General features: G+C 44.0%; 1 protein-coding gene across 2 annotated transcripts in view; it reads left to right on the top strand.

Moving 5' to 3' along the window:
- The window catches only part of DHX58 (DExH-box helicase 58), a 92,430-nt gene that overhangs the window by 22,307 nt on the left and 45,404 nt on the right, over positions 1-24,719 (top strand). For both annotated transcript variants that reach the window (XM_063959418.1, XM_063959417.1), the window contains 9 exons: positions 2,164-2,365; positions 2,584-2,774; positions 2,863-2,979; positions 5,764-5,893; positions 9,560-9,751; positions 11,205-11,461; positions 20,236-20,385; positions 22,137-22,298; positions 22,407-22,591. In XM_063959418.1, coding sequence (XP_063815488.1) covers positions 2,164-2,365; positions 2,584-2,774; positions 2,863-2,979; positions 5,764-5,893; positions 9,560-9,751; positions 11,205-11,461; positions 20,236-20,385; positions 22,137-22,298; positions 22,407-22,591 — 1,586 coding nt within the window. The remainder of the gene's footprint in view (positions 1-2,163; positions 2,366-2,583; positions 2,775-2,862; positions 2,980-5,763; positions 5,894-9,559; positions 9,752-11,204; positions 11,462-20,235; positions 20,386-22,136; positions 22,299-22,406; positions 22,592-24,719) is intronic.

Below are 24,719 nucleotides of genomic sequence, written 5' to 3'. Positions count from 1 at the left end.
GCATTAGACAGTTAAAAGCCAATTGGCCATTTTGTATACAAATGCAGTGTTTGTGAATTAGCCACACTGTCTGAACCCCCCCCCCCCCCCCCCCCCCCCTAATAGCAGAGATGTAAATTTCCCACCGTCTGGACTGTCTGGCTTGACAGTGACATTGTTCACCCAGGGCTGTGGAGACTTCCAGCACCCCATGTGCTATGGGAAGCGTAGCCAGAGGATGGGGTGTGGCTATACCCTCTCATTCAGTACTATTGCAGTGGCATGCACACTAGCTGCATTTTCGCTTTAGTACATCCCGTCCTTGGAGAGTGATAAAGGGGAAAGAGGTATCAGTGCACATAATGGGCGGTATTCAATTGTTTGAAAAGTCAGTTGGGTGTTTGTTTTTTCCTATCTAAAAAAAACAGACACCCAACTGACTTTGCAAACATTTGAATTCCCCCCTATGTGCGCTGATACTGCTTCCCCTCTCATTATCGGCGCTGCTATCTAAAAGATAGTATGCTGATGTACAGGGCAATGTAAGAACGGACAGTTATACTGATTATTCTGACACCTGCAGCTATTGGTTTAGACACCTGCAGATGTCGTTGCCCTATCTCCACAGCAGAGACAATTCTGTCCTTAGCTGTGGTGGGTGCCGGCTCCAGGCTGCATGTGAGATCTCACGAGAGTAGCAAGATTTTGCGCATGCTCCCTGGAGCCGGCCAGGGGGAGAAATACAGCGCATCAGCACTAAGCTGATGCACTGTGCTTTCTAACATGCATTGCCGGAGGGGGTAGTTTTTGCTCCCCGACACCAGCAAACAAAATGTTCTTACATCTTATCACTGTACCTTCCTGCTTTGCCTCGGTAATGAGGCAAAGCAGAAAGAGCTATAGCGGCACTATATGGGAGGGTCATGGTTATACTTCTTCTGCCCTACTGAGCCCCTACAAAAGCCTTTGCCTGGCTAATTCGTACCTGCTCCTTCCTTTGTACCTCTGTGTCTACGTTTAGATAACTAATTCGTTGCACTTGTCCCCAGCACTTTTAATTAATATCTAATTTAACAACCTTCTCTACGTTTTAGGCCTGGCTGTATATCATCAGGCAACTTGATTTTCATTGCTGTGGGTTACAGCACAGATTTACTATTCGCAAAAGATATACTTATATTCTGAGAGCAACTTTGTGCTGTATGCCATGGTTACAGAAATAAACACATCTACATGGTATTAAAGAGCTGAAGGAAAACAGAAGCTTTGCATTAAGTAAGAGATACAGGAGAGCATATATAAGCAAGAATTTTAAAATAAGTGGAATGTCAATGTCCTTGCTATAGGTTGTACTTGTCTACATGCTTCATCTTTAAATACGAGGTACAGGTTGAGTATCCCGTATCCAAAATGCTTGGGACCAGAGGTATTTTGGATGTCGGATTTTTCCGTAGTTTGGAATAATTGCCTACCGTAATGAGATATCATGGCGATGGGACCTAAATCTAAGCACAGAATGCGTTTATGTTACATATACACCTTATACACACAGCCTGAAGGTTATTTTAGCCAATATTTTTTATTACTTTGTGCATTAAACAAAGCGTGTCTTTATTCACACAATTCATTTATGTTTCATATACACCTTATATACACAGCCTGAGGGTCATTTAATACAATATTTTTAATAACTTTGTGTATTAAACAAAGTGTGTGTACATTGAGCCATCAAAAAACAAAGGTTTCACTATCACACTCACTCAAAAAAGTCTGTATTTCGGAATATTCCGTATTTCGGAATATTTGGATATGGGATACTCAACCTGTAATATACATCTGTGCTATAAAAGCCACGCCGCACCTCCCTCTCTGAGACAACTGCAGAGAAATAGTCCCATGAAATTTATGTTTAAATAATAGGAAGAAAAGAATATTGGTTTCCAGTGGCAAAAATAAGATTGATCAGGGAAAAATGTGGCTCATATGGCTCTATTAAGAGAAATACTGCTTTAGTCCTGACTAGTCCACTACTGCACTACCGTAACTACTGGATATGGAGATTATTTCAATGTAAACATTGAGTGTGAGTGTGCATATGCAGTGAGTTAAGTGAGGAGTGCTATAACCATTCAGTAGGTTATGCTTTGATGGTTTACCAAGCTCACTTCCTCCTCAATGTTCCAGGTGCATCTGGTACACCAGCATTACAGCAAGGAGTTTCAGCCTTTTCTCCAAAACAAGTATAAGATCCTCACCACGGCTGGGGACACGGAGAAGCCCCACTTTGCTCACTTAGTAAAGCAAAATGATGTCGTAATCTGCACTGCTCAGATCCTGCAAAATGCTATCAACTGTGACAGTGAGGAGAAACATGTGGAGCTGACAGGTGAGAATGTCTTGCTATAGAACTAGGACCCTGCCAAGGGTTGTTAATAAGGCAGCTAATATGATACTCAGCTATTTCTTAGCAGACTCCACATATTTCTACAAATATACACGCAACAGTTTTCCAATTCTACTCTGTATATAAGAGAAACAATGTACACTGCAGTGCATGGACAGTTTTTGGCTCGTCAAATAGGTAATACTTATTCTCTCATACAGATTTCACCCTACTAATCATAGACGAGTGTCACCACACTCACAAAGATGGCGTTTATAATAAGCTCATGCACATATACCTTGAAAAAAAGATCAAAGAAAATCAAAATCTCCCGCAAATTCTGGGACTCACAGCTTCCCCCGGGACTGGGAGAGCTTCCACGTTTGAGAGTGCAGTAGAACACATTTTACAGGTGGGATGAAATATAAACTCCGTCAAGGACCTAATGTTTCTTCAAGCCACACTATTTCCAACTTGTATGACACTTTTATATTCTCCAGATCTGTGCAAATCTTGATACCTGGAAAATAATGTCACCTCAGACCCACATTGATGACCTTGAAGCCAAGGCTAAGCAGCCCAAAAAGCAGTATGACCTTGTACCAGAAAGGACTGAGGTAATTTTGTTTTACTTTCTCAAGATATCATCAATATAACGCTTCACTATCACCTAGGGAAAATGTTTTTACTAATGAGCCCCTCTACCTATTGTTATAACCTGCAGATCTATTTTGTTTGCCAATTTAAAATGGTGGCAGAATGGGTGTGTGAGCAGGAAGATTAATCACGTGCTTGTGTATGTTCCTCCCACACACATCCACACTCTCCAATTTATTTCTGGCCCAGGCTGAAATAGGAAAATAGTCCCGTAATCACCTAATACAGTGATGGGAAACCTTTGCACTCCAGCTGTTGTTGAACTACACATCCCAGCATGCCCTGCTACAGTTTTAGCATAAGCAAATAGCAAAACTGTAGCAGGACATGCTGGGATGTTTAATTCAACAACAGCTGGAGTGCCAAAGGTTCCCCATCACTGATCTAATATATACTCTCCAGTAAATTTCGTTCTGTTCCCTCACACATAAGTGTCACATATGTTCTTTCTTCATTTACATTGTAGGACAGTGTCACACAAGTTGGAAATTTCCAGAGATACTCAATCACAAACAAACACAGAATATTGTTCTCATGTACCCAAGCCCCCTTTTCGGGTTACATTTTAATTTGACACTCGTTAAGGGCACTCATTGAGACTGAACACAACAATGTTGAGCCCTCCTAGATCTGGCCACACAGCCTCCCAAAATCCATTTTCTCTACACTCTACACCCACAAGTGTAATGTGGAGCAATGGCGCCCAGCAAAACACCCACCACTCCAGTACTGAAGTACAGGGTGCTTTACTCACTATAGGCCCCAAGTTTTTCTTATAACTTTTAAAGTAATTGATGGAATTTAGAGAAATTTGATATACTTTGGGCTAGGAGACACATGAGGCAGTCAAAGCAAGTGTTGAAAGTGTTCGCCATTAGCATCCAGGCCAGCTTAAATGCATCGCTCCTTACTATGGAAGGTTTTAACCAACATACAGGTGGGGCTGTAGCGCAGGTCAAAGTAAAAAAAAATTAATCAGTTTGGGATAACATTTGGTGGCAGTTGAGGTGGCTCCCCTATTTGAATGTTGTACTGCGCTGTAGCCCTACCTCTGGAGTAATTGCACAAGGATGATCCTAGGGTCTCATTTATTAATAAGTGATAAAACTTCTTGTGTATGGTGCTCCAGCCAATCAGCTCCTAACTGTCATGTGTTCAGCTCCTGTTGGATTGAGATTGATTTGCCGGTGGTCGGGATGCCAGCGGTCAGAATACCGAGCGCGGCATCCCAATGATCTGAATCCCAACAGGGGAAGGTAAGTATACTTACCTCCCCCCTCCATTGCCACCTAACCCTCCCCTCCCCGCAGCCTAACCCTTACCTTCACCAGTGGTGCCTAAACCTACCCCCCCCCCCTTCTTGCAGTTATATCACTCGTTGATAAATGAGCCCCTTAGTTTCTAGGGAACAAACAATGAGGCAGATGTATTAAGCCTGGAGAAGTGATAAAGCAGTGATAAGTGACAAAGCAGTGATAAGTGGAAAGTGATAACGCACCAGCCAGCCAGCTCCTGTCATTTTTCAAACCTGTAATGATTGGCTGGTGCTTTATCACCTTGCACTTATCACTGCTGTACCACTTCTCCAAGCTTAATACATCTGCCCCATTCTTTCTTCCCAGTAATATTGATCCACCTCAACAAATTGCTGCCTACAACATATCGAGGCAATGGTTAGACTTTAAATGTATATGGATCACTACACCTCTTGGGTCAGTGTACATTTTATGTTAGGTGTGCATTACAATTACATTGCCATTTCACACATTTTGTAAAATACTGCAGTCTGTGGGCATCATTTTGAGTAGCATGTAATGTAGGCGCAATTACGAACACCTACAGCGATTATAAGTTCTATGCAAATATCCACCTGCATTCAGAGTCGTATGCATGTAAGTGATTGCCGTGCCCCCAACCCTGCAGCCGCAAGAGCTTCCATTATCAATATCAACAGCACTTACACCGACCCCTTAGTAGATATAGGATATACAACTGAGAATGGTGTGCACTGTGCATACACATTACTCAGAATAGGTCTCAACTGTAGCCACATGCCCACAACGGTATCCGTTCACATGGTCGACCATGTTATGGTCGACAGTCATTAGGTCGACCACTATTGGTCGACATTGACATGGACACATGGTCGACACATGAAAGGTCGACACATGAAAAGGTCGACATGAGGTTTTTTCACTTTATTTTTCTTTAGGGGAACTTTTCCATACTTTACGATCCACGTGGACTACGATTGGAACGGTAATCTGTGCCGAGCGAAGCGGTAGCGGAGCAAAGGCACCATGCCCGAAGCATGGCGCGCTTCGCACGCCATGCGAGGGGACGCGGTGCACTAATTGGGGTTCCCAGTCACTTTACGCAAAAAACGACACAAAAAAAGTTAAACTCATGTCGACCTTTTCATGTGTCGACCTTTCTCATGTGTCGACCATGTGTCCATGTCGACCATGTCAATGTCGACCGATAGTGGTCGACCTAATTACTGTCGACCATAACATGGTCGACCATTCATACCGGAACCGCCCACAACACACACACTTGCCTCCCATGAGTCAGAATGGCTCCTAAGTTCCTAGAGATGTTCATGTAGCCTGTGACGCATGCGCAGTTTGCAGGAAATCACCAGATGAGGCCATATTCATCCTTGTATGCTACTCAGACTCAAACCCCATGTTGGTGCTTTATATTTACTAATTAATAATTGAAACAATATTGCCTTGATCTAGGATCCTTTTGGGAATAAGTTGAAGGAGCTCATGAAAGCCATACATGAATATCTCGGTGAAACTGGTTTCATTAACCCAGAATTTGGCACGCAGATGTATGAACAGAAAGTGGTAGAGATGGAGAAAGAAGGTGAATTTTATATTTTTAACTCATTGCCAAAATGACACAAGCTTTTCTATACATTACGTCTTGCTCTTTAGGTAAATTAGAGGTCTATTTACTAAGCCTTAGATGGAGATAAAGTGCACGGAGATAAAGCACCAGCCAACCAGCTCCTAACTGTCATTTTTCAAACACAGCCTGTGACATGACAGTTAGTAGCTGGTTGGCTGGTACTTTATCTCTGTGCACTTATCTCCGTCTGAGACTTAGTAAATAGACCCCTTAATATACTAAACCATGGGGCTAATTCAGGTTGGATCGCAAATAGCGATCCAACCGGAATTATTACAGTGCGCAGCAGCGCAGCACCCATACTGCGCATGCGTCTGCACTGTCTGCGGGGGGGAGCAGAAAATGCGATTGCCGTTTTCTGTCAATCAGGCAGAGGTGGTCGAAGGGGGGGGGGGGGAGTGTAGCAACGCTCCGTTTCCAGGGCGAAGACAGAGCGTTGCGGGGGGCGGTGTGACACGAATGGGGGGGCAAAGGCGGTCAAACAGGGGCGTGCCGGGGTGTGATTACGATGGCTGTGTGATATCACACGCAGCCGCCACGATCAAGAATATGGCGGTGTGCCTCCTGCAGGCTTCCTCAATTTTTGCTAACAAGCAGAAATTGCGATGCGTTCGGAATTTCTGCTTGTTGAATGGGGGGAGGCGCCGGTCAGCATGCTGTGCACCGTGCTAAGTAAGATATGAGTAGTAGCAGTAGCAGCAGAAGTACTTCAGAGCTCATGAAGAGCATTCAGACAGTGATCAATTCTCTAAAGCTGTGGATAATGGGCCCAGTTCAGATTTGTAAGCAAAGGAAAAAGCACACAACTGGTCAAAACCATGTTGCACTGCAGGTAGGGCAGTTGTAACATGTGCAGAGAGAGTTAGATATGAGTGGGTTATATTGTTTCTGTGCAGGGTAAACATTGGCTGCTTTTTCATATAGCCCACAAATGTTACACAGCTTTCATTTTACACTGCAAGTCAGATTTCAGTTTTGACATACTCCATCCAATCTCTGCACATGTTACACCTACCCCACCTGCAGTGCAACATGGTATTGTCCAATTGTGTGCTTTTTTGCTTTGTTTACAAACCTGTATCAGGCTCAATGGCAGCAGAGAGGAAGAAAAAAGCCAAAAGAAACATTTTTTTAAAAGTATTAATTTATTAAATGGAACAACAATAGACATAAGCAGAGTGATCATCAATGTACTGTATAGAAAACATGGTAAAAAGTGTAGATAGGAAGACCAAATACCCCGAAGGGCAAACAAGGGGGCAAAGAGATACAAAATGCAGGTCACACAAAACATTATTGACAGTATTATTCCAAATTTTATTTTATAATAATGTATAGAGTATGGTTTTCGGATGGCAGTCCACATGAGAGAGGAAGCGAGTAGAAGGAGGACTGAAGATAGAAGCCCCAAATGGGATGCCAGAGACTTAAATGAATAGGGGAGGGTCATCAAAATATGAAGACCAGGGATCCCATATTTTAGAGAAAGCTACTGTAGGTACTTATTAATGATAGACATAAGATCCACTTTATAATCCTACCAAATCCTGCAAAGAGTTGCGTGCAGTGATGGAGCGGTTTCCTCCAATCAGCTGTGATTATCAATATTATTATTATGATTATTAAATAGTAGACATGTCCCTGTGGATGCCATTAGCTCAGCTAAGTGCAGACTGTAAAACAAGCATTTATTTTGGTTCTCATAAACCAACCTATTTAAATTAGGAAATCAATAAATATGGCACATTAAATAACAGCTCATTTAATATTGCTTCATCTTCCTGAGAAACTTCATAAATGAGCACAATGGGGCTCAGGATATATCAAAGCTTGAAGAGAGATAATGTAGCAACCAATCCACTTCTAAATGTCATTTTTCAAACACAGGGGCAGATGTATTATAGCGGCACGGATTGTGCCTCTATAGCACTTCCTGCTTCACCTCATTACAGAGGTGAAGCAGGAAGGTACATTGACAAGATGTATTATCATCTTGTCTGTCAGAGCAGGGGAGAGAAAACTCCCGCCTCCGGCAATGCCCATCTGAGAACACAGTGAATCAGCTTAGTGTTGATGCGCTGTGTCTCTCCTCCGGCTGGCTACACTGCGCATGTGTGGGATCTCGCTATTATCGTGAGATCTCCCATGTGCATCCTGGAGCTGGCACCCACCACAGCCAGGGTCAGAGCTGTCCCTGCTGTGGTGATAGGTCATTGACACCATGCAGCTGCAGGTGTCGGAATGGTCGGCGCTGCTGACAGTTCATACATTGCCCTGCACATCAGCGTGCAAGCGCCCCTGTCACAGACTGGCGCATTAATACATGGGGGGGAAGTGGTATCAGCGCACATAACGTGCTTTGATACCTCTTCCCCCTCTCCCCCATATTGTCGTTTCATACATTTACCACATAGCCAGTAAAATGACACAAGCTGAATGTTGGTACTTTATCTCTCTCCACTTCATCTTTCTTCACTCGTACAGCGGCTAAACGTAATAGCCTCTGAGTTGCTGGAGGTGCTATGTGTTAGCTACTTTGTGTTAGTCATCCTATTTTTATTAAAGCTAACCTGGTTTGCCATGTAAATGATTGCTCCTTTAAAAAATTGGTCAGACTCGCACAAAGTCTCACATCTCTGGCAATTCAGAAGCTATTACATTTAGCCCCAAATCTCTCCAAGCTTTGATAAGCTCCCCCCATAGACCATGTCATTATAATTTGGGTTGTGAACCACAGTGCATAACTTGATGTGCAGTAGCACAAAGATGTGCTGTGCTGCTTTTTATTTTGGGAATCAGCTGCTTATCTGATTCTCATATCTGCCCTAGATGTGCCAAAGAGGAGGCTGATCTTTATCACTGCCTCTGGGAGTGTGCAGTGGTTCAAGGCCTCTGAAGGAGGGTAAGGTGAGAAGCCTTACCCTCCTTTTACTCCAGAGTGAGCCGTTTTGGGCATTTTTCTGAGGGGGCAGAGACTTACCACAGGCAGTAGAAAACTACTGCTTGCCATAAGCACTGCGGCAAAAAAGACCATTCTGCAAGATTGGATACACCCAACCCCTATAAATTTTCAATAATATAAGGAAAAACACACTTTTATTTTCTGAATGGACTGGGTTGAGAGGTTGGTTAATAATGAGAAGATGGTCCTTTACTTTTTTGAAACATGGAAAAGTTTTTTTGCAACTTTGCCAACTCAGATGCAATCTCAGATCTATCCTAGTATACGTCTGACACAGTGGTACGAAACACAAATTCTTCTGGGTGATCCCCCTATTACATTGCCTAGCGGGTGAGTGTCAGACACACCCTTTTCTTTTACTTTGGTCCACTCCTTTTTTCCCATTTTTGTTCTTTAACTGTGCCGAACTTACACCGCTGTTCAAGTATTTTGTATGTGCTGATCTCTTATGCAAGTCTTTAATTAAATAGACAGCTGTATATTGTAACGGTTGCTTCTGGAAATGCATCTGGTGTTTCACAGTGTATTACTTCTCGCTATATGTAATATTTCCTATGCTTAACTCATACATTTATATCTGTGGAATTGCATACAGTCTTTTGCTTAAAAAAAAAAATATAAAAAAAAACAACCCAAACTTTGTTTGCCTTATATTTTAGCGGCAGTGGAATCTAACAGGATGAAACGGACGTGTGCACTGCATCTACGCAAATACAATGACGCCCTGTTCATCCATGACACTGTAAGAATGAAGGATGCCTATGACTTCCTGGATGTCTTCTACATAGAGGAAAAATTTATCAAAAATTCAGATGACCCCACAGATATCTTCCTCTGCCAGTTATTCCATGGTACGAATCAGTAGTATAGTATATAATATTATAACAAACCAACGACATGAATTTATATAAATATATTTTGTAAATATATACTATTTTACAGTATTGGGTAAATTATTCCCATTATATTATACATCTATGCTGCCACTGCAGACAATATACTACAGTGATATTAAATGCCTGCATGTATGTAGTATTAGGGTTGAACAGTATACTCACTTTAAATAAAAATACAACAAGCCGGTGTGAATGAGGCACTATGTATGGCTAGCTGTCTGTGTGTGAGAGAGAATCCTTTGCATGGGAGATTCAGAGGACAATTTCATTTTGTAGAAAATTAATTAAAAATGATATTTCCCAGCCATAGTACCTGAACAGTGGAAATCTGTCTGTGCTATGTGGACCTCTGGCAAAATGTGAAGCGCTTGTCCCAGCATAAAATAATATCTGACTTCTCCACCATACCACCCCAAATTCCGATACTGATGATATAACGTGTTGTAGGTTATAACATGAATTTATATTAGAAGGTAAATTAGAGTCCCGTGCTTTTACAAATGTTAATATTATCACTCATATAATCATTTGTTAAGTCCACACATTCAAGGTTCTTATTAAAGGTCTGTAGTGCTTCAGATCCAATCAGAGACAGACACTATTATACAGCTGGTGTAGTGTCAGAATGTTTTTAAAAATGGAAGAAATAAGTAATACTGAGTTGGTGACAGTGGCACTTAATACAAGTTATCTTCAGCCTCTGTTCCCAGATTGATGCCCATTCACCACCAATGCCTGGCACCTGGTAGAGCAGCTGTGAGGATAGTTCAGAAATCCAATATGTCAATATTGTAATCTAAGACGTTGCCCATTAGAACTTTAATAATAAAATAACATCATTTAATTTAATAACATGATTTCCTCTCATGACATGAATCTAATCATTTACATATTACCAATAAGTTAGTGGCAAGTATTACATGCTATTAGTATTTGCCATCTATGGACCGTGTGTTAAGATATATCAACTCTTTGGTTTATGCAGCTGTTCGTAATAGGTCATAAACAGTACACTGATTTTCCCTGTGTTCTAGGAAACTCTTTTCTACAAAAGCATTGCTGGAACCCTATTAATTACTTCCATGGTCCACAAGACTTTGGTTGCAAATCATTACTGCTCAGTGTCATATATGCCCGCCAGCATAGCAGAGAAATCCTCAGTGTACCTCAGATGATGATGGGCCCCCAGCAGCCTATGGTAACAGTGGGGAGCCATAATTGAACCAAGTCCCCCACGTAGGGCACAAAGTCAAGCTGCAATGACATCTTGGCTTCCCATGGTCATTGTCCTGTTACCAGCATACTCTGATGACTGGCCACACCCACTGCATTTCCCTGCTGGGCCCTTCATGTTCCAGTCTAACAAGGTTACTGCTTCGTTATTTCAATATTTTATGTGTCTTTACAGTGAACAGTGACATACTAATAGACATTTGTGGAAAAAAGAGGTATGAAGACCCCAAGTTGCAGAGACTGGAGGACATTTTGAAGGATAATTTCCAGTCCTCCTCCAACTTTCGCGGGATCATCTTCACACGTACGAGACAATGCACCCATTACCTGCACAAGTGGATTATTGATAATGCTTCTCTCAAAGATTTGAATCTAAAGACTGCACCATTGACTGGAGCTGGATACAGCAATCAGAGCAAACACATGACACAGGTATTAGAACTAGGAGGAAAAGGAACAGAGAAAATATCAGTTGATGTAGCATATAAAAATGGCATCTAAATAATCACCTCTCAGTGATGTAATGGGAAGTACTGCCCAGGTACAGTTTGATCAGTAGGAAAGAGAAAAGCAGTTGCCTTGTTTGGGGTGCACTAGCTTATTAAATATATAATGCCAATGCAAACTAGTTCTAAAGGATTATTATCATTCCTGGTACATCGGTGCTAATCGTGCCAAGCTGGACAATGGTACAACGCTGGTTGTGATCATTGGTTTTGATTTTCCAACATGTTTGATCCTTCAAATCATCGTTCTGCCGATTTCCCCCACTGTACTAAACATTGTGTCAAAACATTGTTCAGTGTCTGGAGGCCCTTTGTAGCCACTGCTCAGATGGTTACCTGTAAAGCTGCCATTGTTATTTCCTTTCTCTCTATAAAGAAAAAAAGTTGGTTGCATAAGTCTGGTGGTGATGACACAGAAGTTATGTGTTGGAGTCATATCATAACTCAAGAACAGTTGACAACTTATGCATTTGATATATATAAATAGTTCATGTATATTGTAGAGTAGACAAGGGGCAGGGAGAAACAAGGCGACACTGACAAAAAATAATAGAATAACAAAATATTTTGTGATATGAAATTTAGCTGCAATTTAATGTTGAACGTATGCTGCCAAGTTACCACAGGCAAATTCATTTTTGTGATGCCCTTAAGTACAACATGGACCAGACAGAACTCTTCCGTGTACCCATGGACTATGCCCAGGTAGTAGGAAAGGGCTCCATTACTTCCATATCCCACCTTCCTGTTCTCCCTAGTCTTCAGTATTTCAGCTGACAAACACCATTAGAGAGCACATAGCATTATTCCAAAGTTAGTCTACTGTATATTGAAGTCCTGAAACACATGTTTAATCTGGAGCCACCCAAACCTAATGTACTGTATCACGACACAGCTCTTGAATAGTGCTATACCTCAGTCCTCCGTGAAAAATGTGGACTGAGGTATAGCACAAGGAAAAAGAAATTGAGATAGGTGTTAGATTAGCGGGCCTATTTGTTAGGCTGACCTCTCCTGAAAAAACGCAGTTCTGCATGTTTATGACAATTATTATTATTTCTCTATCGTCCTAAGTGGATGCTGGGGTTCCTGAAAGGACCATGGGGAATAGCGGCTCCGCAGGAGACAGGGCACAAAAGTAAAGCTTTTACAGGTCAGGTGGTGTGTACTGGCTCCTCCCCCTATGACCCTCCTCCAGACTCCAGTTAGATTTTTGTGCCCGGCCGAGAAGGGTGCAATTCTAGGTGGCTCTCATAAAGAGCTGCTTAGAGAGTTTAGCTTAGGTTTTTTATTTTACAGTGATTCCTGCTGGCAACAGGATCACTGCAACGAGGGACAGAGGGGAGAAGAAGTGAACTCACCTGCGTGCAGGATGGATTGGCTTCTTGGCTACTGGACATGAAGCTCCAGAGGGACGATCACAGGTACAGCCTGGATGGTCACCGGAGCCACGCCGCCGGCCCCCTCACAGATGCTGAAGCAAGAAGAGGTCCAGAATCGGCGGCTGAAGACTCCTGCAGTCTTCTTAAGGTAGCGCACAGCACTGCAGCTGTGCGCCATTTTCCTCTCAGCACACTTCACACGGCAGTCACTGAGGGTGCAGGGCGCTGGGGGGGGGGCGCCCTGGGAGGCAAATGAAGACCTTTAAAAAGGCTAAAAATACCTCACATATAGCCCCAGAGGCTATATGGAGATATTTACCCCTGCCTAAATGTACTAAATAGCGGGAGACGAGCCCGCCGAAAAAGGGGCGGGGCCTATCTCCTCAGCACACGGCGCCATTTTCTGTCACAGCTCCGCTGGTCAGGAAGGCTCCCAGGTCTCTCCCCTGCACTGCACTACAGAAACAGGGTATAACAGAGAGGGGGGGCAAAATAAATGGCAATATATTAATATAAAAGCAGCTATAAGGGAGCACTTAATCATAAGGCTATCCCTGTCATATATAGCGCTTTTTGGTGTGTGCTGGCAGACTCTCCCTCTGTCTCCCCAAAGGGCTAGTGGGTCCTGTCTTCGTATAGAGCATTCCCTGTGTGTCTGCTGTGTGTCGGTACGTGTGTGTCGACATGTATGAGGACGTTATTGGTGTGGAGGCGGAGCAATTGCCAAATATGAGGATGTCACCTCCTAGGGGGTCGACACCAGAATGGATGCCTTTATTTGTGGAATTACGGGATAGCGTCAACTCGCTTAAGCAGTCGTTTGCCGACATGAGGCGGCCGGACACTCAATTAGTGCCTGTCCAGGCGCCTCAAACACCGTCAGGGGCTGTAAAACGCCCCTTGCCTCAGTCGGTCGACACAGACCCAGACACAGGCACTGATTCCGGTGGTGAAGGTGACGAATCAACCGTATTTTCCAGTAGGGCCACACGTTATATGATTTTGGCAATAAAGGAGATGTTACATTTAGCTGATACTACAGGTACCACTAAACAGGGTATTATGTGGGATGTGAAAAAACTACCAGTAGTTTTTACCGAATCAGAAGAATTAAATGACGTGTGTGATGAAGCGTGGGGTGCCCCGATAAAAAACTGCTAATTTCAAAGAAGTTATTGGCTTTATACCCTTTCCCGCCAGAGGTTAGGGAGCGCTGGGAAACACCTCCTAGGGTGGACAAAGCGCTAACACGCTTATCAAAACAAGTGGCGTTACCCTCTCCTGAGACGGCCGCACTTAAAGATCCATCAGATAGGAGGATGGAAAATATCCAAAAAGGTATATACACACATGCAGGTGTTATACTACGACCAGCTATTGCGACTGCCTGGATGTGCAGTGCTGGGGTAGTTTGGTCAGAGTCCCTGATCGAAAATATTGATACCCTGGACAGGGACAATATTTTACTGTCGTTAGAACAAATAAAGGATGCATTTCTTTATATGCGTGATGCACAGAGAGATATCTGCACACTGGCATCACGGGTAAGTGCTATGTCCATTTCGGCCAGAAGAGCTTTATGGACACGACAGTGGACAGGCGATGCGTAGAGGAGTTATTTGGGGTCGGTCTATCGGATTTGGTGGCCACGGCTACGGCCGGGAAATCCACCTTTCTACCTCAAGTCACTCCCCAACAGAAAAAGGCACCGACCTTTCAACCGCAGCCCTTTCGTTCCTTTAAAAATAAGAGAGCAAAGGGCTATTCATATCTGCCACGAGGCAGAGGACGAGGGAAGAGACAGCAACAGGCAGCTCCTTCCCAGGAACAGAAGCCCTCCCCGGCTTCTACAAAAGCCTCAGCATGACGCTGGGGCTTCGCAAGCGGACTCGGGGGCGGTAGGCGGTCGTCTCAAGAATTACAGCGCGCAGTGGGCTCACTCGCAGGTAAATCCCTGGATCCTGCAGATAATATCTCAGGGGTACAGGTTGAAATTAGAGACAGAGCCACCTCGCCGTTTCCTGAAGTCTGCTTTACCAACGTCCCCCTCAGAAAGGGAGACGGTTTTGGAAGCCATTCACAAGCTGTATTCTCAGCAGGTGATAGTCAAGGTACCTCTTCTACAACAAGGGAAGGGGTATTATTCCACTCTTTGTGTGGTACCGAAGCCGGATGGCTCGGTAAGGCCTATTCTAAATCTGAAGTCCTTGAACCTGTACATAAAGAAGTTCAAGTTCAAGATGGAGTCACTCAGAGCAGTGATAGCGAACCTGGAAGAAGGGGACTTTATGGTATCCTTGGACATCAAGGATGCGTATCTCCACGTTCCAATTACCCTTCACACCAGGGGTACCTCAGGTTCGTTGTACAAAACTGTCCCTATCAGTTTCAGACGCTGCCGTTTGGTTTGTCCACGGCACCTCGGGTCTTTACAAAGGTAATGGCCGAGATAATATTTCTTCTTCGAAGAAAAGGCGTATTAATTATCCCATACTTGGACGATCTCCTAATAAGGGCAAAGTCCAGAGAACAGCTAGAGATGGGTTTAGCACTATCTCAAGAGGTGCTAAAGCAGCACGGATGGATTCTGAATATTCCAAAATCCCAATTAATGCCAACAACTCGTCTGCTGTTCCTGGGGATGATTCTGGACACAGTTCAGAAAAAGGTTTTTCTTCCCGAAGAAAAAGCCAAGGAGTTATCTGACCGGGTCAGGAACCTCCTAAAACCAGGAAAGGTGTCTGTACATCAATGCACAAGAGTCCTGGGAAAAAATGGTAGCTTCTTACGAAGCAATCCCTTTCGGCAGATTCCATGCAAAGGGATCTGTTGGACAAATGGTCAGGGTCGCATCTTCAGATGCACCTGCGGATAACCCTGTCGCCGAGGACAAGGGTATCCCTTCTGTGGTGGTTGCAGGAGGCTCATCTATTGGAGGGCCGCAGATTCGGCATGCAGGATCGGATCCTGGTGACCACGGATGCCAGCCTGAGAGGCTGGGGAGCAGTCACACAGGGAAGAAATTTCCAGGGAGTGTGGTCGAGCTTGAAAAAGTCTCTTCACATAAGCATTCTGGAACTAAGAGCAATCTACAATGCTCTAAGCCAGGCGGAACCTCTGCTTCAAGGAAGACCGGTGTTGATCCAGTCGGACAACATCACGGCAGTCGCCCATGTAAACAGACAGGGCGGCACAAGAAGCAGGAGGGCAATGGCAGAAGCTGCCAGGATCCTTCGCTGGGCGGAGTATCACGTGATAGCACTGTCAGCAGTATTCATCCCGGGCGTGGACAACTGGGAAGCAGACTTCCTCAGCAGACACGACCTTCACCCGGGAGAGTGGGGACTTCATCCAGAAGTTTCCCACATGCTATTAAACCGTTGGGTAAAACCAATGGTGGACATGATGGCGTCTCGCCTCAACAAAACACTGGACAGGTATTGCGCCAGGTCAAGAGATCCGCAGGCAATAGCTGTGGACGCGCTGGTAACACCTTGGGTGTACCAGTCGGTATATGTGTTTCCTCCTCTGCCTCTCATACCAAAGGTATTGAAGATTATACGGCAAAGAGGAGTAAGACTAGTGGATCCGGATTGGCCAAGAAGGACTTGGTACCCGGAACTTCAAGAGATGGTCACGGACGATCCGTGGCCTCTACTTCTGAGAAGGGACCTGCTTCAGCAGGGTCCTTGTCTTTTTCAAGACTTACCGCGGCTGCGTTTGACGGCATGGCGTTTGAATGCCAGATCCTAAAAGGAAAAGGCATTCCAGAAGAAGTCATTCCTACCTTGATAAAGGCAAGGAAGGAAGTCACCGCGAAGCATTATCGCCGTATTTGGCGAAAATATGTTGCGTGGTGCGAGCAGCGGAGTGCTCCGATGGAGGAATTTCAACTGGGTCGTTTTCCTACATTTCCTGCAATCAGGATTGTCTATGGGTCTCAAATTGGGATCTATTAAGGTTCAAATTTCGGCCCTATCAATATTCTTCCAAAAAGAATTGGCCTCAGTCCCTGAGGTCCAGATTTTTATCAAAGGAGTACTGCATATACAGCCTCCTGTGGTGCCTAAGGTGGCACCGTGGGATCTAAATGTAGTTTTAGATTTCCTCAAATCCAATTGGTTTGAACCACTAAAGAATGTGGATTTGAAATATCTCACATGGAAAGTGACTATGTTACTGGCCCTGGCTTCGGCCGGGAGAGTATCTGAACTGGCGGCTTTGTTTTATAAAAGCCCTTATTTAATTTTCCATTCGACATAGGGCAGAGCTGCGGACGCGTCCGCATTTTCTCCCTAAGGTGGTATCAGCGTTTCACCTGAACCAGCCTATTGTAGTGCCTGCGGCTACAGACGACTTGAAGGACTCCAAGTTGTTGGACGTTGTCAGAGCCTTAAAAATATACATTTAAAGGACGGCTGGAGTCAGAAAATCTGACTCGCTGTTTATACTGTATGCACCCAACAAGTTGGGTGCACCTGCTTCTAAGCAGTCGATTGCTCGTTGGATTTGTAACAAAATTCAACTTGTACATTCTGTGGCAGGCCTGCCACAGCCTAAATCTGTTAAGGCCCATTCCGCAAGGAAGGTGGGCTCATCTTGGGCGGCTGCCCGAGGGGTCTCGGCATTACAACTCTGCCGAGCAGCTACGTGGTCAGGGGAGAACACGTTTGTAAATTTTTACAAATTTGATACCCTGGCAAAGGAGGACCTGGAGTTCTCTCATTCGGTGCTGCAGAGTCATCCGCACTCTCCCGCCCGTTTGGGAGCTTTGGTATAATCCCCATGGTCCTTTCAGGAACCCCAGCATCCACTTAGGACGATAGAGAAAATAAGAATTTACTTACCGATAATTCTATTTCTCGGAGTCCGTAGTGGATGCTGGGCGCCCATCCCAAGTGCGGATTATCTGCAATACTTGTACATAGTTATTGTTAACTAATTCGGGTTATTGTTTAGGAAGCCATCTTTCAGAGGCTCCTCTGTTATCATACTGTTAACTGGGTTTAGATCACAAGTTGTACGGTGTGATTGGTGTGGCTGGTATGAGTCTTACCCGGGATTCAAAATCCTCCCTTATTGTGTACGCTCGTCCGGGCACAGTACCTAACTGGAGTCTGGAGGAGGGTCATAGGGGGAGGAGCCAGTACACACCACCTGACCTGTAAAAGCTTTACTTTTGTGCCCTGTCTCCTGCGGAGCCGCTATTCCCCATGGTCCTTTCAGGAACCCCAGCATCCACTACGGACTCCGAGAAATAGAATTATCGGTAAGTAAATTCTTATTTATATTGATATATCCAAATATGATTGATCATTGAATCCCTCGCAGTCTGGACTGTGCATATGTGTTATCTGATGGCCGAGGATGGCCAGTACAAACACCTTCTGCGACACTGTCATAACCAATCAATGAAGGAGGTTTTGGGCCAGATGCATCATCGCTTGGAAAGTGATAAAATGGAGAGTGAAAAAGTACCAGCCAATCAGCTCCTAACTGCCATTTTTCAAACACAGCCTGTGATGTGGCAGTTAGGACCTGATTGGCTGGTACTTTCTCACTCTCCATTTTATCACTTTCCAAGCGATGATGCATCTAGCCCTTTATGAGTTATTGCCAGAACAGCCTCCTATTGGATTCGCTGTCGCAGCATGACCTCAATTGTAAATTGCCCTGTTAATTAATTTGTTATTGCTGCAAGTAGTGGTAAGAACAGATGTTAAGTAACCCAGATTTATCAAACCTTGGAGAGTGATAAATAGCACGGTGATAAAGTGCCAACCAATCAGCTCCTAACTGTCATTTTTCAAACATAGCCTGTGACATGGCAGTTAGAAGCTGATTAGCTGGTACTTTATCACCATGCAATTTATCACTCTCCAAGGCTTGATAAATCTGGGCCTACGTTTCTTAATAACTAGGCCCTTGTATGTGTGTTGGTAATATTAGATGAAATAACAGAAACAGCGGTCACGTACACAAAGTGAAGGCATCTCATTTTTTAGCTAAACTATTATTCATGAGGCTGTAACCTACCAATTCACTTGGATTCAGTACCTCAAGAAATGTAATCACTAGTTTCCTAGCAAATAAATATGCTACATCTGGGTCAGCCCAAATGACTGCCTCCATGGTGTATAGGTGACCTAGTATATATTCTATTTCAAGTTAACCTTTTCATAGGTAACATAAATTTGTATGCATTTTCAAAAAAAATGTATCATTCACCATGTCAGACAAATCATGTATTGGCATGTATTAAACTGAAACAGCTGCTATATTGTTTCCAAACCAAACAAAAACTTTTTGAGCAGAATCTTTCTCAGAACTGATATCAGCACTTTTGTATTGTACATAGGGCCTGATTCAGACGTGATCGCGGCAGCAAAATCTTTCTCTAATGGGCAAAACCATGTGCACTGTAGGTGGGGCAGATGTAACATGTGCAGAGAGAAAGTTAGATTTGGGTGGGTTATTTTGTTTCTGTGCAGGGTAAATACTGGCTGCTTTATTTTTACACTGCAATTTAGATTTCAGTTTGAACACACCCACTCAATTCTTTTGGGACATACACACGGGGCGATTTTTGCCTATTTTCTAATCAATCTTTCTAGATCGCTTAGAAATTAAGCACGGAACGCTCCATGTGTACACCCCATAGCGATGGCGATGCGCGATCCCGTGCGTCGCCATCGCCTGCTCAGATCTTTAGCACATGCAGACAATATCTAGTTAGATCGACTAGCATGTGCATAAAGAACACTGGTTAGCACAGATCACTGTGTGTATAGCGATGTGTGCTTAGCGATCTGTGCTAACCTAGATCACTTAGCACACAGCACAAGTCGCCCCGTGTGTATGCCCCCTAGCTCTCTCTGCACGTTATATCTGCCCCACCTGCACTGCACATGGTTTTGCCCATTAGAGAAAAAGTTTGCTGCTGCGATCAGGTCTGAATTACTATTGTTATTTAAAATTATTTTCTTCTTTTCAGTTTATTGAACTTTACTTTTTCCTTTAAAGCTGGATACATGTTATGAGATTATCTGTTCAATCTTTCTGGTTGGAGTGCAAATCTGGGAGCAAATGACAACCATATGTTCTCAAGAGCTGGAAAATGAACAAAAATTGTTGTTCGGATAAATTGTTTACATTTGTCTAAGCGTCCTTTTTTGTCTGTTTTCCATTGTTTGGGAGCAAATGGTCAATTGTCATTAGCTCCCATACATTATTAGATTTTCGTTCCAACCAGAAAGATTGGACAGATAATCTTATAGTGTGAATCCAGCTTTAAATCACCTTTCTTTCCGGTTCCCAGAATCAGCAACAGGAAGTCATTGAAAAATTTCGCCAGGGTGCTCTGAATCTGCTCATCTCAACAAGTGTTGCTGAGGAGGGGCTGGATATCCCAGAGTGCAATGTTGTTGTACGGTATAGCCTGATGACCAATGAAATTGCTATGGTACAGGTATGTTCTTGTTAAAAGACTGCTTATAGGAGTTACCTTCATTAGTGTACTCTTCATTTCCAAATCCGGAGGTTCTCAAGCTTTTTGTCATTGTAACACATCCCCTAACACAGATGACATGTGACTCATTAATATGCGTTGGGTACAGTATTCCGGCAGTCGGGGTGCCGGCTTTCATAATACCGACCAAATGCTGACGGGTGCAGGAGGCAGCAAAGCCTAATCCTCTATTTAACCCTAGCCCTCCTCACCGCAGCCTAGACCTAACCCATGGTTCCAGCAGCTTAACCCTAGCCTCCCCCCCCCCCCCCCCCCGCAGCTTAAACCTAACCCTCCCCCCACAACCTAAACCTAACCCTCTCCCACGCAGCCTAAACCTAACCCTCCCTTCGCAACCTAAACCTAACCCTCCCCCACGCAGCCTAATCCTAACCTCCCCGGGATACTTGGGTTTGGGATCCCGCCTGTCGGGATGCCGACATCGGTATTATGAGAGGTGTCGGGATTCCGGCGCCCACATTCTGAGTAATGGGATCACATGCGCAGGAATCCCAACTACATCCCATTTATAATATGACATGCCAATGTTATATTGTAATAAATGGAACAATATTCATCAGTGATTATGCATGAAGTTGAATACCAAAGGCATTTATAGCTATTAGGATCCATCTACGTTTATTATGTGATTCACATTTAAATCCCATGGGCATCTGCAACATATTTTAAACTTCTTATGACCGTTATAATCTAATGGATTAAAGGCCCAGCGGAGACAAGTGAGAGTCGCTCAGAGGATTGTGGTTCTGTTCATCTATTTTTGATAATCGTAGAGATTTTGAACATAAAAAGAAAATTGTCTATCCCCACTATTTACCATTAAAATTTTAGGGACACTTTCCACAAAAAAGTAAAGCAATTATATATATAAATTATAGAATGATAAAGAAAAATAGAAAAAAATAAGAAGCTTTGTATAATCAGTTTATTTAAAAAAAAAACAACTATAAAATAAAGGATGTTTTCTAATACGGCCCCTGCTGTCGCCATTCTTAGATGGTAATAACGATAAGGAAATTGCGGTGCTTCATTTACCACCATGCTATTTCTTAAACACTCCGGAAAGCTGTCGCTGGCTTTCATTTATTAACATTTATATCATTTAGAGCACACCTATTACACAGTGCTTTACAGAGATTTTTTTACTTATTCACGAGTCCCTGCCCCAGTGGTGCTTACAATCTATATTTCCCTACAACATAGGGGGGGATTCAATTGTTATCGCCCGCCCAATCTCCCGTATAAAGTGACTGGAGATCGCAGGGGCAATATTCAATTGATGTCCCCTATCGCGACCATCAGTATCAGGTTTAGAGAACAAAAGCAGACATCATTGTTTGCTTCAGCTTCTAGCACATATTGAAGGGTTTAAATTGGAGTTCATACCAGAAGCAGATTGGGATGGAAAACCAACCCCAGACATTTATGGAAGCAACCTACTGGGGGTGTGGTCTGATGAGGGGGTGGGGTCTGTTGAGAGGGGCCCTGTAAAATTTTGTAGAAGTGGCCCGACATGGACAGCACAAGAGGTATAACATACCGTGCAGCCATGGCAGCATCACTGGGGGGGTGCCACATGACAATTCACAAAACAGGCCCCACAGATGCAGCGGCCTACTCGGAATCTTCCTGTGAGCCCTATGGCCAATCTGCCCTTGGTTTATTCTTGTGTGGATTTTTTTTATTTTCAGGCCAGAGGCAGAGCCCGAAGTGAGGATAGCTGTTACTCCTTCCTTGCCAAATCTGGAGGGAGAGAGAGCAAGAGAGAGCTGACCAATGAGGCTTTAGAAGACCTGATGAAGCGAGCCATAACCCATGTACAAAATATGCCAGAAAGAGAATACGAGGCAAAGGTGGGTGCAGCTCATAGACTTCTACCTCCTGATCCATAATACAGATTCTTTGAGACACAAGTACATAAGAACACAGAATATGTATTTATTCTGGCTTTCTGAACACAGATTAAAGACCTGCAGATGGAGTCTCTCATTCAGCGAGCAGTAAAGCAGAAACAGCAGGAAGAGAAGAGGAAATTCCAACCTGCAGATGTCCGTTTTGACTGTCGACACTGTTCTGCTGCAGCTGCCTATGGGAGTGATTTTTGTGTGGTGGAAGTTCATCATGTAAATATTAACTTGAACTTTAAGTAAGTATATATTTTGTGCAAGGCTTTATATGAAGATATAAAACAAAAGGACATTATAGTGAGTCTGTTTTACCAGGTAGCTGTATATAGGAGATAGTGACTCGGGGTCTAATTCAGATTTGTATGTAAAGCAGATGGTGTGGGGTCTGTGCATGTGCAGAATGGTTCTTGTGATATCGCTCGCAGCCCCCTGTCAGCCTCAGCATGATTGACATGCTTTGGCATTCGGGGATGGCACCCAGAAACAAGGCACATCACCCTTGTCTGAAGGCATGACGGGTCTAGGATCTGCATCGTTGGATGGAGACTTACTAGACCCAGGTATCCGGACCCAATGGCCATCCTGAGTAAACTTTATTTTATGCAGCATGAGCACTGCCTAAAAACATTGCGAATTGCAATCGATGGTGATCTGAGGATGCGTCCTCAGGCGCAGTACTCAGATCCTCACAAATGCATCCAGAAGGCATCCATCTCCTACCTCCAGCTGCATTTGAATTTTAATCACATGGAATTTCACAGGCGCTTCCTTACAGCTGTGCAAATCCTTACAATCATGAATTAGACTCTCAGTCTCCACAATTAGACAAAAAGAAAAATAGAGAACAAGGGCCTGAAGCCCAGACACAATCAAAAGCTATAAATATAGCAGTACGGATGGTGTAATGGTTAGCATTACTGCCTCACAGCACTGAGGTCATGGGTTCAATTCCCACCATGGCCCTAACTGTGCAGAGTTTGTATATTCTCCCTGTACTTGCGTGGGTTTCCTCCGGGTACTCCGGTTTCCTCCCACAATCCAAAAATATACTGGTAGGTTAATTGGATCCCAAGAAAATTAACTCTAGCGTGAATGTACATGTGATAGGGAATATAGATTGTACGCTCCACTGAATTTATTTAAAATGTGTGTAAATAGATTACAATTATAATATATACACACACAGTATATGGACTTTAAAAGTATTTAGATGCCTGACCATTACACCAACAGGGACTGTAATGACATTGTATTCCTATACTTTAATGTGGAGTTGGTCCCCCTTTTGCAGCTATCTCACTAGAGATAAGGGGCCTAGCCCAAACCCTGAAAAACAGCCCGCTGCCCCATACCATTAGTCCTCCTGCACCACACTTCACAGTTGGCATAATGTAATCAGGCAGGTAACGTTCTCCTGGCATCCGCCAAACCCAGACTCGCCCATTCGACTGCCAAGCAGAAAAGTGTAATTTGTCACTCCACGTAACACATTTCCATTGCTCCACAGTCCAGTGTCGGTGTGCTTTACACCATCCGACGCTTGGCATTGGACTTGGTGATGTGAGACTTGCATGCAGCTGCTCTACCATGGAAACCCATTCCATTAAGCATCCGCCGCACAGTTTATGTGTTTACATTAATGCCAGTGGAAGTTCGGGACACTTCAGCTATGGAATAAGCAAAGCGTTGGCGACTTTTACGCACGATGCGCCTTAGCAGTCATTGACCCCGCTCTATGATTTTATGTGGTCTTCCGCTTCATGGCCGAGTTGCTGCTGTTCCTAAACGCTTCCACTTTCTAATAATGGGGGTAATTCTGAGTTGATCGCAGCAGGAACTTTGTTAGCAGTTGGGCAAAACCATGTGCACTGCAGGGGAGGCAGATATAACATGTGCAGAGAGAGATAGATTTGGGTGGGGTGTGTTCAATCTGCAATCTAAATTGCGGTGTAAAAATAAAGCAGCCAGTATTAACCCTGCACAGAAACAAAATAACCCACCCAAATCTAACTCTCTCTGCACATGTTATATCTGCCCCCCCTGCAGAGCACATGGTTTTGCCCAACTGCAAAAAAAATTCCTGCTGCGATCAACTTGGAATTACCCCCTAGGTTTTGTCCAACTGCTAACAAACTTCCTACTGCGATCAACTCAGAATTACCCCCAATATCACTTACAGTTTATTGTGGAATATCCAGCAGGGATGAAATTTCGTCTTATTTCAAAAGTGGAATCCTACCACAGTACTACACTTATGGGCCCTACACATTTAAAGATCCGCCGCCGAGTTGCCCCACGGCGGATATGGCCGACGAGCGACCCGGCGGCGGGGGGCGGGGGGGGGGGGGGGGGGGGGGCAGTGACGGG

The sequence above is a fragment of the Pseudophryne corroboree genome, chromosome 3, assembly GCF_028390025.1.
Source record: "Pseudophryne corroboree isolate aPseCor3 chromosome 3, aPseCor3.hap2, whole genome shotgun sequence".
NCBI classification, from domain to species: Eukaryota; Metazoa; Chordata; class Amphibia; order Anura; family Myobatrachidae; genus Pseudophryne; species Pseudophryne corroboree.
Note: the sequence above shows the minus strand (reverse complement) of the source record. Positions and strands in the feature narration are given on the sequence as shown.